The sequence below is a fragment of the Pristiophorus japonicus genome, chromosome 7 (genome assembly GCF_044704955.1).
Source record: "Pristiophorus japonicus isolate sPriJap1 chromosome 7, sPriJap1.hap1, whole genome shotgun sequence".
Lineage (NCBI taxonomy): Eukaryota > Metazoa > Chordata > Chondrichthyes > Pristiophoridae > Pristiophorus > Pristiophorus japonicus.
Genome location: NC_091983.1, coordinates 25,331,360 through 25,346,406, shown reverse-complemented (window position 1 = coordinate 25,346,406; position 15,047 = coordinate 25,331,360). Strand labels below are relative to the sequence as shown.

General features: G+C 45.0%; 1 protein-coding gene and 1 pseudogene across 1 annotated transcript in view; one reads left to right on the top strand and one right to left on the bottom strand.

The window, feature by feature from the left end:
- The window catches only part of LOC139266571 (isoaspartyl peptidase/L-asparaginase), a 677,377-nt gene that overhangs the window by 584,795 nt on the left and 77,535 nt on the right, over positions 1-15,047 (top strand). Inside the window, 3 exon segments of the mRNA XM_070884166.1 lie at positions 2,480-2,511; positions 2,513-2,597; positions 7,534-7,639. Of these exon segments, the coding sequence (XP_070740267.1) occupies positions 2,480-2,511; positions 2,513-2,597; positions 7,534-7,639 (223 nt within the window).
- On the bottom strand, positions 8,249-8,412 carry LOC139267508 (U2 spliceosomal RNA; annotated as a pseudogene).

The following is a 15,047-nucleotide window of genomic DNA, read 5'->3' as shown; positions in this document are numbered from 1 at the left end:
AGGAGGCTCTCGGACCTACCTGCTCCCCTCCGCACAGGGTGCCCAAAGATCAGGAGTGTGGGACTGAAGTGCAACCAGAATTTGAGGAGCAGCCCCTTGAAATAATGGAATTGGGGCTGCAAACACACATATTCCATAAAAACATGGGACACGGACTCTTCCAGATCGCAGAAATTGCAGGCGGCCTGGGGGCCCGTGAACCGGCTTAAAAACTTGTTGCACGGGACAGCTCCGTGCACCACCCTCCAGGCCAAGTCCCCAATAAATAGTAGGAGGACTCCCGCGTAGGGTGCACTCCATTGGGGATCCCCTGCCTCCTCCGGATGGCAAGATGGTGCGCCAAGGCATTTCTGGATGGCAGACAAGGATGGCAAGGTGGAGAGAGTTACAGGAGCAGCCCATAAATGAAACCTGTTCGCGCAGAACTGAAAGGCACGGAGGGGATTTCCCCGAGGCAGCTCAAGTTGTGAGGCGCCGGCTCCCGAGGGAGGTTTCGGGGCTAGGCGCCAATGAGGAATTCCATCCGGACAGGGGTCGATTCGGACGGGATCTCCCCACGGGCTTGAACCTCCTCGACACACCTAACGGAGTCAGGGCCCAGCGCTGTTTTTCGCGACTCGATGGCATCGGCCGTGCGGCGGACGTCGGTCCAGGATAGGCGCCGTGCCAGCTCGTCTGGCTCAACAGCTCTACAACTCTTTTGAGAGAGAACAATAAATAAACATTAAATCAAGTGCCCCCTTATTAAAAGGGGGGGACACTCCAAACAGTTTTCAAGTGTCCTTTTTTGGTTTTTATTTTGTTTTTTTGGGGGGTTTTTTTGTGTTTATTTTTTGGTTTTTTTGGGCACTAAAACCAAAAATTATACAAAGTGCCCCCCTGGCTAAAAGGGGAGGGGGACACTAAAACCCGGCACAATGAACCAATTAAACTTTAAAACATATAAAATCAAATTAAAATTTGGTTGCCGGGGGTGATGATGCACTCCAGTCCCTCCGGTGCCCACCTCTCGCGGAAGGAAGCAAGGCTTCCTCGATTCCGAGGGACTGCCTATGGTGATGATGATTTTTTAAATAAAAAATGAAAGTGCTGAGAAAAAATGAAAAAAAAAGCACACTTTATTTAATGGCCTGATTAGTTTTTCTCCAGCGTTGCTGGAAGCAGTGAACAGTAGATTAACCTTTAATTCCTGGAGACTCCAGGACAATCCTGGAGAGTTGGCAACCTTAGTCCAACCTCAAACCTGTGTCACCTGGCAGCCCGATGGAAGAGGATCCCAAAGGTGAGATCCTCTTTATTTATATGGGTCCAGCAGGACCAAGAATGCCCATCCAGGCTCCACAAAACCAGCCTGAGCTACAGACATTTAGCTCCCCTTCCCCCACCCCTACATCCCCCCTCCAGGCGTTCAGGCCCCCCTCCCTTCCACGAGCCTACCTTGGCCTGGCCCGGAGCTGGCCAAGCCCAGAGCAGCTGAGATGTCTCAGGTCACTCATTCTCCATCCGTGTCCTGCCGTCCTGATGCTAACGAGACCCGGCCCTCAAAATAGGGTTGCCAACTCTGGTTGCACATGTTCTTAAGGGTTGCATCACACAACCAACTACCGCCCCGCCCAGTAAAACAACCTTTTTTATTCCCCAATCGCCAATATTTTTTATAACTAATAAACTGAAGTGAAAATGAAAGAAAAACACACCATTTTTTTAATGCCCCTATGATTTTTCCTGGAGTTCCTCACAGCAGTGTCATGGAGATTAATCTTTACATCCTGCAGATTCCACGCCAATCCCGGAGGGTTGGTAACTCTACCTGGAAAATGGACTGGCCCTCACCCCGGCATTACGGGTTAGTGCATTCCACTGGCTTGCTCGGAGGGGGATATCCACCCCAGTGCCTCTTGCGCTACCCTTTGTTCCTTGCGGAAACACTTCTGTATTTGTCCTAAATGAGCCAAGTTAGAATTGATGAGTTGATGATATCGGAATTGAGATTTTATAACTATCAGTAAAGACTAAACAGGCTGGGGCTCTTGTCTTTAGAAAAGCGAAGACTCCGAGGTGACCTGATAGCGCAATTAAAATTATAAAGTTGTTCGAAAGGGTAGACGTATAGAAGATGTTGCCATAAGATACTCGCTAATAAATCCAATAAGGAATTCAGGAGAAACTTCTTTACCGAGCGACTAGTGGGAATGTGGAACTTGCTATCACAATGAATAGCATCGATGCATTTAAGGAGAAGCTGGATAAACACATGAGGGAAAAAGGAATAGAAGGATATGCTGATAGGGTGGGATGAAGTAGGGTGGGAGGAGGCTCGTATGGAGCATAATCACCAGCACGGACCAGTTGGGCCGAATGGCCTGTTTCTGTGCTGTAAACTTCTATGTAAGCAAAGGTGCTGACAGTTAATTTTGCCCCCCTCATAATCAAGAAAAGAAAAACACACGACTAAATGCAGATTTTTTTTCTTATCGAGTTCATGATACAGTTGGTGCTGTTGCTCTAGACATTTGAAGTCAACTTGGCCTGTGCCACATCCACTGGAGGCATCACCAATAAAATGATGGGACGAGTTGGAGATACACCAATCATCGGTAGAACAACAACTTGCATTTTAAGAGCGCCTTTAATGTAGTAAACTGTTATGTATGTGACAAAGGTTCAAACTGAGTACTGTTTAACTAAGCAAGGTACAACCTTAGCTCTGCTTTACTTAGGCCTAAAATGCCTGACTGTCAAAATTGCTGGACTTTTATACCTGAGCAGCACCATGTGCATGCTGCTCAGTGGCCTCCAACAATGACGCCACCTGGTGGCTGCAAACAGAATGTACATACATGACATAAACGTTAACATCAATTTTAAACCACATATTAAAAGGAGTCCCAGGAACGACCGCAGCTCCGTCACGTTCTGTGGTCTCGGCACATTCCTGATGGCTTCCGTTTTGGCATCAGTTTGTCTGATGTCGTCTGCTGAGGTTCTTTTTAATAGTTGGAAATGAATTAAATAAGGTCTATTCATCCTTGCAGTTAACATTTTAGACCAATACGTCTTCATCAGTTCAATATGTAAAAAGCCGTTATGTGTTTTCAAATCAATGATAATTGGGTGCATCTGGGTATGCAATATCCGGTAAAGTGTACATTCAGGTGTCAGCCGTGGCTCAATGGGTAGCACTCTCACTTCTGAGTCAAAAGGTTGTGTGTCTGTGTCCCACTCCAGAGGATGATGCAAAGGGTAGGGTGTGATGAATGTTCTCAGAGAAGGCAATAGAGCAGGGTGGCACTAGGGGAAATGAAAAACAGAGCGTGCCAGAAAGGGACAGAATGTATAAACATAAAGGTAAATCAGAAAGTGGGGTCAAAGCCAGAAAAAATGGGAAGAAAAAAAAATTTAAAAGCTCTTTATCTGAGTGCAAGTAGCATTCGTAACAAAATAAATGAGTTGATGGCACAAATAGATACAAAAGGGTATGATCGATAGCCATTACAGAGACGTGGTTGCAAGGCGACCAAGGCTGGGAACTAAATATTATGGGGTATTTGACAATTCGGAAGGACAGACATAAAGGAAAAGGAGGTGGGGTAGCACTGTTAATAAAGGATGAGATCAGTCCGTTAGTGAGAAACGATGTTGGCTCAGAAGATCAAGATGTTGAATCAGTTTGGGTGGAGATAAGGAATAATAAGGGGAAAAAATCAAAGCAAATTGGCCAAGGTAGCCTTGAGGAGGAGTTCATAGAGTGGATCCGGGATAGTTTCCTTGAACAGTACTTTGTGGAACCAACCAGGGAGCAGGCTATCTTACATCTGGTACTGTGTAATGAGACAGGATTAATAAATGATCTCCTAGTAAAGGATCCTCTAGGAATGAGTGACCATAACATAGTTGAATTTGAAATTCAGTTGGAGGGTGAGAAAGTTGGTTCTCAAACCAGACTCCTAAGCTTAAATAAAGGAGACTACAAAGATATGAGGGCAAAGTTGGCTAAAGTGGACTGGGAAAATAGATTAAAGTATGGGACGGTTGATGAGCAGTGACAGACATTTAAGGAGATATTTCATAACTCGCAACAAAAATATATCCCAATGAGAAGGAAAGACTGTAAGAGAAAGGATAACCATCTGTGGCTAACTAAGGAAATAAGGGGTGATATCAAATTGAAAACAAGGGCATTAAATGTGACCAAGACTAGTGGGAGGCCAGAGGATTGGGAAACTTTTAAAAGCCAGCAAAGAACGACAAAAAAAATGATAAACATAGGGAAGATAGATTATGAAAGTAAACTAGCATGAAATATAAAAACAGATAGTAAGAGTTTCTACAGATACATAAAAAGGAAAAGAGTGGCTAAAGTAAATGTTGGTCCCCTAGAGGATGAGACTGAGGAATTAATAATGGAGAACAGGGAAATGGCAGAGATGTTGAACAAATATTTTGTATCGGTCTTCATGGTAGAAGACACTAAAAACATCCCAATAGTGGATAATCAAGGGGGTATACAAATGAAGTAGTACTCGGTAAAATAATGCAGCTAAAGGCAAAGCTAAAGACCCCCGGACCTGATGACTTACATCCTAGGGTCTTAAAAGAAGTGGCTGCAGAGATAGTGGATGCATTGATTGTAATCTACCAAAATTCCCTGGATTCTGGGGCAATTCCAGCTGATTGGAAAACCGCAACTATAACGCCCCTATTTAAAAAAGGAGGCAGACAAAAAACAGGAAACATCTGGCGTTGGGAAAATGCTGGAGTCCATTATTAAAGAAGCAGTAGTGGGATATTTGGAAAGGCATAATTCAATCAAGCAGAGTCAGCATGGTTTTATGAAAGGGAAATCATATTTGACAAATTTGCTGGAGTTCTTTGAGGACGTAATGAGCAGGGTGGATATGGGGGAACCAGTGGATGTGGTATATTTGTATTTCCAGAAGGCATTCGATAATGTACCACATAAAAGGTTACTGCACAAGATAAAAGTTCACGGAGTTGGGGGTAATATATTCGCATGGATAGAGGATTGGCTAACTAACAGAAAACAGAGAGTCAGAATAAATGAGTAATTTTCCAGTTGGCAAAGTGTAACTAGTGGGGAGCCACAGGGATCGGTACTGGGGCCTCAACTATTTACAATCTATATTAATGACTTGGATGAAGGGATCAAGTGTAATGTAGCCAAGTTTGCTGATGATACAAAGGTGGGTGGAAAAGCAAGTTGTGAGGGGGACACAAATAATCTGCAAAGGGATATAGACAGGCTAAGTGAGAGGGCAAAAAATTGGCAGATGGAGTATAATGTGGGAAAGTGTGAAGTTAGTCACTTTGGCAGAAAAAATAAAAAGCAAATTATAATTTAAATGGAGAAAAATTGCAAACGTGCTCTAGTACAGAGGGATCATGGGGTCCTTGTGCATGAAACATAAAAGGTAAGTATGCAGGTACAGCAAGTAATCAGGAAGGCAAATGGAATGTTGACCTTTATTGCAACAGAGTATTGGTGAGGCCGCTCGTAGAGTACCGTGTACAGTTTTAGTCTCCGTATTTAAGAAAGGATATACTTGCATTGGTGGCTGTTCAGAGAAGGTTCACTAAGTTGATTCTGGAGATGAAGGGCTTTACTTATGAAGATAGGTTGAGTAGGTTGGACCTATACACATTGGAGTTCAGAAGAATAAGAGGTGATCTTATGGAAACCTATAAGATAATGAGGGGGCTCGACAAGATGGATGCAGATAGGATATTTCCACTCACAAGAGAAATTAAAACTTGGGGACATAGTCTCAGAATAAGGGGCCACCCATTTAAAACTGAGATAAGGAGGAATTTCAGAGGGTTGTAAATATATGGAATTCTCTGCCCCAGGGAGCTGTGGAGGCTGGGTCATTGAATACAGTTAAGACGGAGATAAACAGATTTTTGAGCGATAACGGAATAAAGGGTTATGGGGAGTGGATAGGAACGTGAAACTGAGTTCATGATCAGATCAGCCATGATCTTATTAAATGGCGGAGCAGGCTCGAGGAACCAGGTGGCCTACTCCTGCTCCTATTTCTTATGTTCTTATGTTCTTATCGAGGTGGACTCTTTTTGGGGTTTACATCTGTACCTATTTTGAATGTTTGTAATGTGCAAATCAAGGCTTCCTTCCATTGGAGCTTTGGCTACCTGGTTACTTCTTTGTGAGCCTAAAGGATTCATGAAAAAAATTGTTAGATTGGCAATATTACTGATGAGCTTTCTTCGTTAAATAATAAGGACATTTGTTCTTTTTTAAATGGTAGCTTTAAAATTCTGTATGCTTATTTTCTAGTTGTATGGCACCTCACTTTTATAACTTGCACCTGTTACTGCCTATGGAGGAGGCCATTCAGCTCCTCAAGCCTGTTCCGTCATTCAATCAGATCACGGCTGATCTGTATCTTAGCTCCAGTTACCTGCCTTGGTCCCGTAGCCCTTAATACACTTGCCTAACAAAAATCCATGTGGCTGAAATTGGGTGTCGCCCACATTGAGGCGGTGACACCAACTTTAGCACCGGGCAATGTCTACCACCTCAAAGTGGGATATTCAGTTGTTTCACCCCAAGAGGAGAGTGGTTCACTAAGGGAAGCATTCTACACTACTCTTAGGGTGTTAACGGAGTGGTAGCGCAGGAGGCCTACTCAATATTTTGGTGCCAAGATGCCGGTATCCTAGCACCTGGAAATGAAAAAAAAATCTTCAATGAACTACACCCACACTTCCCCACTGCTGCAACAAATAAATAGGAGTTAAAACAGTGAAATTTCACCACTTACCTTGCTCCGTACGATATGGCCCCAGGATCGTCGCTGTACCGACTGCGTTCCCCTGTTGGTCTCAGCGCCAGGCGAAAGAGTCAATTTTGCAAACGTGGGGCTATGGGGCGTTGCACACTCGGTGACGTCACAGAGTGGGCGGCGCTAACGAGTGCAGCGCAAACTGTCAGCGCCGCGAAACTTGCACTGAAGTTCGCGGCAGGCGCTGACCGCACGGCGCTCGGGCAGCAGGTGTTTAGCAGTCCATTAGTGCCCCTCTCTGTCACTAACGGGTATCGTTAAACAGCCCAATTCCTACCCCTATCAATCTGAGTTTTGACATTTTCAATTGACCTCCAGTCTCAACAGCATTTTGGTGGCTATGAGTTCCAGATTTCCACTACCCTGTGTGTGAAGAAGTGATTCCTGACATCACCCCTGAACGGCCCAGCTGTAATTTTAAGGCTACCCCCCCCCCCCCCCTTGTTCTGGACTCCCCCACCGGAGGAATAGTTTCTCTCTACCTTCTCAATGTCGTAAATCATCTCAATTAGATCAGCCCTTAATCTTCTATACTCGAGGGAATACAAGCCTAGTCCCTGCAACCCCTCCGCACAATTTAACTCTTTTCGCCCCGGTATCATTCTGGTGGATCTGTGCTTCACACCTGCAAGGCCAATATATCCTCCCTGAGGCACTGATCTTGTTGCTTTATACAATAGTGGTAAGTCTCTGTTACGTTTCCTCTTAGGTTCAGGTGGATATGCTGACAACCAGGTCGGTGCAGTATCTTCGACAGGCCACGGAAAATCGATTCTTAAAGTAACCTTAGCCCGGCTTATCCTCTTCCATATGGGGCAAGATAATCTCGGAGAGTGACAGTGATTTATGTGTTTGTTATTGTTTTAAGGAAGGAAGTTGCAGAAATACTCTGCCTCCGGTTGACAGGAGTAGAAGCCAGTACCAGTCTGTACTATAATTGGGTCTGCGGAATATATGATCCTTCTTCTTGAAGTGTTCTTACTTTTAGCAACTCTGCTACTATCTTGTTTTTCATCATTCAGTGGCTGAAACTCTTAACTGAAATACAGTTTAACCGTGACATGGCAGATTCCATTTTTACCAAAAAGAGACTTATCTTAATGTGGATTGGATCTTATCAGTGCTTACACTGTATTAAGGATAATAGTTTGCATTATTTTCACCTTGACAGAATTGATCTTACCGGAGTTGTCATTAACTGGGCAAAACTGGACTCACATAAATACAGAAATTGCACGCAGAAAGATTGAACTTTGTTTGGAAAAGGATCTTTCTTCAATTAATTATAACACCCCTTGAATTCTGTGAGGCAGCTTTATTTTTTTATTTTTATTTTTTTTAATCCAATTCAGTTCCAGATCAACTCTAACGCCAAAGATCACTTTGCGCCAATGTGTTTGATCTTAGGCCAAAAGGCCCAGAGGCGAAGTTGCACCATTCCTGGAAATATTGCAATACCAGGTCGGGCATGCCCCTGATCCAGCTCCCTGTCCAAAAATCAATTCAATATCATGTCCCCATAGGGGATATTAAACTGATAAGAACAGATACTACACTTGATCTTAGCCAAAAGGCCATGTGAGGCAGCTTTATTGACCCTCAAAACTCCTCGGGTGGTGACCCTGGCTCTGGTTTCACTTAGACTGTGCCTGATGTTGCACTCCAGGGTTGTCCCGGTCCTAGTTGGCTGAATTTCGACTCAAAATTATTTGAGCATTCTGCTCTAGGCGAGTTTTGGTTCAGATTTTTGTTGTTGTTGAGCAGAATACTGCTGCATCGTTGTCAAGTTGTATCTGCTCAGTTTTGGTGGATTTGGCTTCATGAACCGATAGAGTTGAGCTATAATTCCCGATGTTGGGAAGTCCAGAACCAGGGGACATAGTCTTAGGATAAGAGGTAGGCCATTTAGGTCTGAGATGAGGAGAAAATTCTTCACTCAGAGAGTTGTTAACCTGTGGAATCCCTGCCGCAGAGAGTTGTTGATGCCAGTTCATTGGATATATTCAAGAGGGAGTTAGACATGGCCCTTACGGCTAAGGGGATCAAGGGGTATGGAGAAAAAGCAGGAAAGGGGTACTGAGGGAATGAACAGCCATGATATTATTCGAAGGGCCGAATGGCCTACTCGGCACCTATTTTCTATGTTTCTATGTTTATAAAGCCAGTTGGTTGATCATCTGAGATACGTTTGTCATAGTCACGCTGCTACTTATTTATTTCATAATGAAGGAACCCAGTAATGAACTTCAGCCATTTGTCTGAGCCTCTGGAAATGGTTGGGACTGCACGTGCTCATCGCCTGCAGAGGTTGCTGGGATTGCACAGCAGCGCAGCATTTCCACGAAAGTTACCGCAAGTGAGAAGTTTCAAGCCACTGACGGAGATTTCTGGTAGGATTTTGGCATGAGCCGTGAGATATCGGGCGGCAGCATCAAGATTTTGGATGGGATCAGTGGGATTTGGGTCGGGAGCAATGGAATTTTGAAGAGCAGCAGTGGGATTTTAGGAGGAGCAGTGGGATTTTGGATGGGAGCAGTGGGACTTTGGTTGGAAGCAGTGGGACTTTGGGTGGGAGAAGTAGGATTTTGGCCAGGAGCAGTGGGACTTTGGGTGGCAGCAGTGGGATTTTGGGTGGGAGCAGCAGTCGAACTATGTAAGTGACTGAAGCACAAAGGGGGAAAAATTGGCCTCCTTTGCATCACCCGTTCGCGCCTCCAGGGGGCGATAATGGGGCGCTAAGGGGTTACCAACTGGGCATGGCAAAAGTACCAACCTCCGTGAACTTGCATGGCGGGTTAGAGCTGGCACTAAAACTTACTGCCCCGATCCCATGCGCCCTGGAGATTGTGACATCATCCGGTGTGCAGCGCCCCATTATCGCCCCGGTTTGTAAATTCGCCGGACGTCAACAACGGCCGGTGCAGGAGGTGTTGTGAGCTCGGCCAGCCGCTTGGGGAGTGCTAATTAAAGGCAGTGGTGGTGGTCAGGTAGGCCAAAAACAAAGTCACCCCACTGTGCTGCTTTTTGAATTGTTCCAATGTCACGATTGATCTGTTCGTGCGCTTGAACTGATCTTCGCGGAGTGCAGCTGCTGTCGCCGACCAATTAAAGCCTTACCTTGAACCAATCTCAGCATTGGCCCTTCCCTTTAAGGGAGAGAAGGAGCCCATGAATCCGGCAGCGCTGCATGGGACATTGTGCAGCGCTCTGCCGCTACTGTCCCTCTTGCTCTGGTTAGCACTCCAAGGGAAGTGATCACGATTGATTTAGCGCTCCATTTCCCTCCTGCAAAGATTGTTGCCTCAAACGGGGCACTATGCAATTTCTAGCCCAATTACCTAAGTGTATGGAATTGATACTTGGTTGTCCTTTTGAATGTCACGGGAGCTCACTAATTAATACATCAGCTTTGATTTTTATATTTGTTATGAAATGCATGCACAAGTGGTGGAATGGGTCTTTTCTGCCTGTGCAATGACAGTTGGCGATGATTTCAGCTGTTCTCATGACAATTCCATCTCCACTCTTTTTTAACCCATTAGAGATAAACCGGGTAGTGCTTAGAGGAAATTCACGTGATCAGGCTTAAACTAATCTCCTCCACCCCAAGATATCTGCGCTCCTCTAATTTTGGCCTCTGAAGCATCCCTGATTTTCCTTGCTCCACCATTGGCGCTCATGCCTTCAGCTACCTAAACCCTAAGCTCTGGAATTCCCTCCCTAAACCTCCCCGCCTCTCTACCACTCTTTCATCTTTTAACACGCTCCTTAAAACCTAGCTCTTTGACCAAGCATTTGGTCACCTGCCCTATCATCTCCTTATGGTATCAAATTCTGTTTTATAACACTCCTGTGAAGAACTTTGGGACATTTAATACAGAAAAGGCTCTATATAAATACAGGGTGTTGTTGTTGTATTGGTTGAGAACAGTTGCGTGGCGGTGTTGAGTGCACTCGATGTATTTGTTACATCGCATTATTTGTTTTTAACATTAATGAATTGCATTAAACAAAACCAGTAAAAGACAAATAAAAGTTAATTCGGAAAAATATGAATCACAAAATTCCAACGCACGATGAGGAGCACTTATTTATTCTTCTTAATCATTATTAAGCATTCTTGAGAATAATGATTCCAGGTTCTTTTCTAAGCCACGGAGGGGCACAAAATTTATTACTTCCTCATAATTGGCATATTTTTATGGAATTTCTCCAATGGCATTCAGCCAGACATCATTGTTCACGCAGTGATAATGACAAGACGGATGGCTGTGAATCCTTTTCTACATTATTATTGAATTTAATTGTTTTCATTCACACACACAGATGTGAAACACTGTCAGTCTCCTGATCTAATGTCACGGACAGTTTGAATGCAATACGGTGTCAATTACCGGGGATTTTGCAATAGGACCAGTAGCAGAAATTTTTAATGAGAATTATTTTTCTTTTTGCCTCGTTATTTAATGAGTTTGCTTAATTAAAAGAACTTTGAAATTGAAACCAATAATTAACTTGGGTCATTCTGTTGAAATAAATGCCTTTGGGGGGGTTTGCTGGCTCGCCGTAAAATGGAAGTTCTCGCAAGAATTAAAACAGTGTTGATGGTCTTAGTGTTGCAAATTATGGGTTCATCTGTGTAAGGGTTTCTAATTACCTAGTCCCCCATTACACAGTTCTTTGACTTCAGGATTTATAAGAACAAAATACACACAGCACAGGGTTTTGGCTCAACCAAGATTCATTTGTTTTATTTAACATACACACAATTACCTCCCCTGTATAAATCACTATGATCTATATGGGACTAACAAACCCCAAAATACAACACTCTATGCAAGGATCATTTGCACCGGCTGTTACATACAAAATAGGCACAATTACCTCCTCTGTATAAATCACTATGATCTATATGGGACTAACAAATGCCAAAATACAAACCCCGATGAAAGGATCATTTGTATCGCAGTTACCTCCCTTGTATAAATCACTACGATCTATATGGGACTGACAAACCCCAGAATACCGGGCTCAATTTTCCCCAATGCCATTTTTTGGCATATTGCAAGAGTTAAGCCCGTTCTTTTTGGACCCAACCAGTTCAAAAAAATAACTAGCAAGTTTCCCCGTTCTATTTTTTGAAATTGGCGCCGCGCAGCCTGTCCTTTAGCTTCGGGGGTGGGGGGGCGGGGTCTAATGTCTGCGCCAAAAAAACAATCCCCACCCTTCTGCGCATGCGTGGAAAAAAAGGACATTTTTGATGTGACCGCTATGGGCGCGCCTGACCAGTACAGCTCCCGGTTTGCATTCGGCCATTTTTAAAGAGCCAGTTGGGTGTGAGAACTTTAATTCTCATTGGAAAAATTGGAGCTGCAATACAATATGCAACTCGGCTCAAGGACCAAGAATTTCTCACAGGATGAAGTGCAGGCACAAGTTACTATAATTGAGGCCATATGGCACGAGCTGGACACCAGCAGAGGTCACATAAAATTTTCACCAAAAGAAATGAAGAAACGCTGGAACCAACTTGCAGAAGATTACTGTGCAATGATGACCAACCCGAGGTCCGGAGGCTAGTGCAAAAAGAAGTGGCAGGACCTTGGTCAAGTAGTTAGTGTAAGTAATATTTTCATTTATTCACTGGAATTGCAATTGTAAATGTGACCATCTGTATGTCCCACCCAGCAGAAAGACACCCTCTCTAAAAAGTTATATTTTCACCTTTGCAGAGAAATGTGGCACACAACAAACGAGAAAGAACTCGAACAGAAGGAGGCCCGGCAAATCTGCAACCACTGACATACTTGGAAGAGGGTCGCTGCTTTGATGGGTCCTGCCTGGAGAAAAGCAACCACCACTGCACAAGCTGGGCCCACACTCGAGGGAGAGGGTAAGTCCTGCAAATTCCACAGTCTGGCTTTGCTAAATGTTAAGTACTGCGCGGGCTAGCCATGCTTCGGTTCCTGGGGACGTCTCCATCAGCTACACTTCAGTTGAAGCAATGTGCAATCATTCATTGTGGTCCTTCAAATGAGCCTGCTGCCTGCGCTGTGTGAGCCTACTCATGCCACCCACCCTGCCCCCTCCTCTGCTGCTAACCATTTGTCTGTTCTGTTATATTTTGCAGAACTTGAGGCCAACCCTGACGAGGTTGAAGCCATTGCAGAAGAAGATTCAGATGCGGACGAGCCTGAAGAAGAGAATATCTTCCAATTCCACCTTCCAGACCAAGAGCATTGGGGTGAGGGCGAGTGGGAGGGGGAGGTGATGGATGAAGCCCCCATTGTTGTACTCACTCTGGAGGAGGTGCAGGTGGAGGAGGCCCATTGAGGTGCCAGCCCCTTTCCTGAGTGGTACGAGTGTTGGGACATTCCATTGTTTTGCACAGTCCGAGGCTGGGGATTCCAGTGGGATGCAGCGAGCCACATCCAGGGTGAGGAGGGGAAGGAGAACTCGACAGTGCTCTCCTGAGGTGCAGGATGTAACAAATGTGGTTCAGATGATGGCAATGAGTGCGGAGAACATTGACCTTACACGATCACTCCTGGACACCATCAGTGGGGTGGGTGATGAGGTATCGGGACTGTCGGGGGAAGTAACAACACTCTCACGAGAAATGGGAACACTGTCCGGGCATATGAGGGAGGGAATGTCGCAGGTAGTTGAAACACTGTCAGGACACATGAGGGAGGGAATGAACATGCCCAGACTCCACGCCCATTGACAGAATCAACTGCCACTCCCACTCCAATCCCCAGACCAGTCTCTGAAGAGGCCCAAACCGGGACTTCCACAGTACCGCCTGCCCCCCCCGCCCCCCCCCGCCATCAAGAAGATATGATCGAAAGAATAAGCTTGGTACCAACCAGAGAAATGCTGCGGCACCACCTGCAGGCAGGGGTGGAGTCAACAAGACCGGTCTTGGAATAAGGTAAAGGAGAGATGGGTGCAGCCTTTTTTTGCTGTTGTTGTTATTATTATTGTTGTTACTGTTGTAATTGTTCTCAACTTAAAAAGTTTTTTGTAAGTTATGTAAATTTACAAGTTTAAAAGTTTGTAAGTGAACTTAAAGTTTGTAAGTGATCTTAAAGTTTGTAAGTGATCCCAACTGAAAACTTTATAGTTGGATACAATAATATTTTTATTAAGGTTAAGTTAAGCACAAACAAGTGTTTGTTAAACTTTTGAATAAAATCTATTTTAAATTATAACTGAATCATTTCCATTATTTGTTTCATTATTAACACAACATTTTGAAGTAAAGAAGAATCGTTTCCATTATTTGTTCCATTGACACAACACAACATTACGGAACAGGTCCAAACAGTAAACATGCAATAGTTGCCGCTGAGCCTTCAGGCAGGAAAGCGTTCATAGATCAACTGCTGGCGCAAGGCTCGAGCAATCGTTAAAAGGGCATGACGTCCCGCCCTCCTCCACCGTCTTGCTCTGGGTTCATGGCATCCTCGTCCTCCTACTGCTCCTCATCATCATCATCATCATCATCATCACCATCTGCATCTTCCTCCTCATCATCAGCCACTCTCACCTCAGGTGGGTCTTCTACTACCAGCTGCTGCTGCCTCATGATGGCTAAGTTATGCATCATCATCATCATAGGCGGTCCCTCGACCGAGGATGACTTGCTTCCACGAGTTCACAGATGTTCACAATGAAGGACCCGATGTTCCAGTCCTGAACTCCAATTTGAGGGCGTGGAAGATGCCTGTGCATGGATTTTTTTACCGTTGCACACCAGCCACCACACTGGTTCGACAGAGCTAGGCCTTTATCCAGTGGCAAGGGTTAACCAAGACCACTGGAAACCTGCTCTGCTGCACGGACCTAGTGCACACATATCACAGCGTGGGTTGGCCCGTGCTACCCCTGGGCCCTCGGCTCTTCTGGGCCCCGTACCCTCATTCGCTGCACCTCCGCCACAATCTCTCATCGCTCCTCCTCCACAAACATTCACCGCATCTTGCCACAAACTCTCACCGCTCATCCGCCCTGACCTTCCCAATCCTCTGTACCTGGGCCCCGCCGATGTTCCTGCCCCCATTCCAAAATGGCGACCAGGGTTTTGATGACATCACCCAGTCACCCATCTCAAAATCATCGCACACGTGGAGCAGCTCGCGCTGGAAGTTGAAGTGGTACGCCACTCCAGCTCTTTTATAGCCCGAACTGCGGAGCTGTTCTCTTGCAGGATTATGCTAT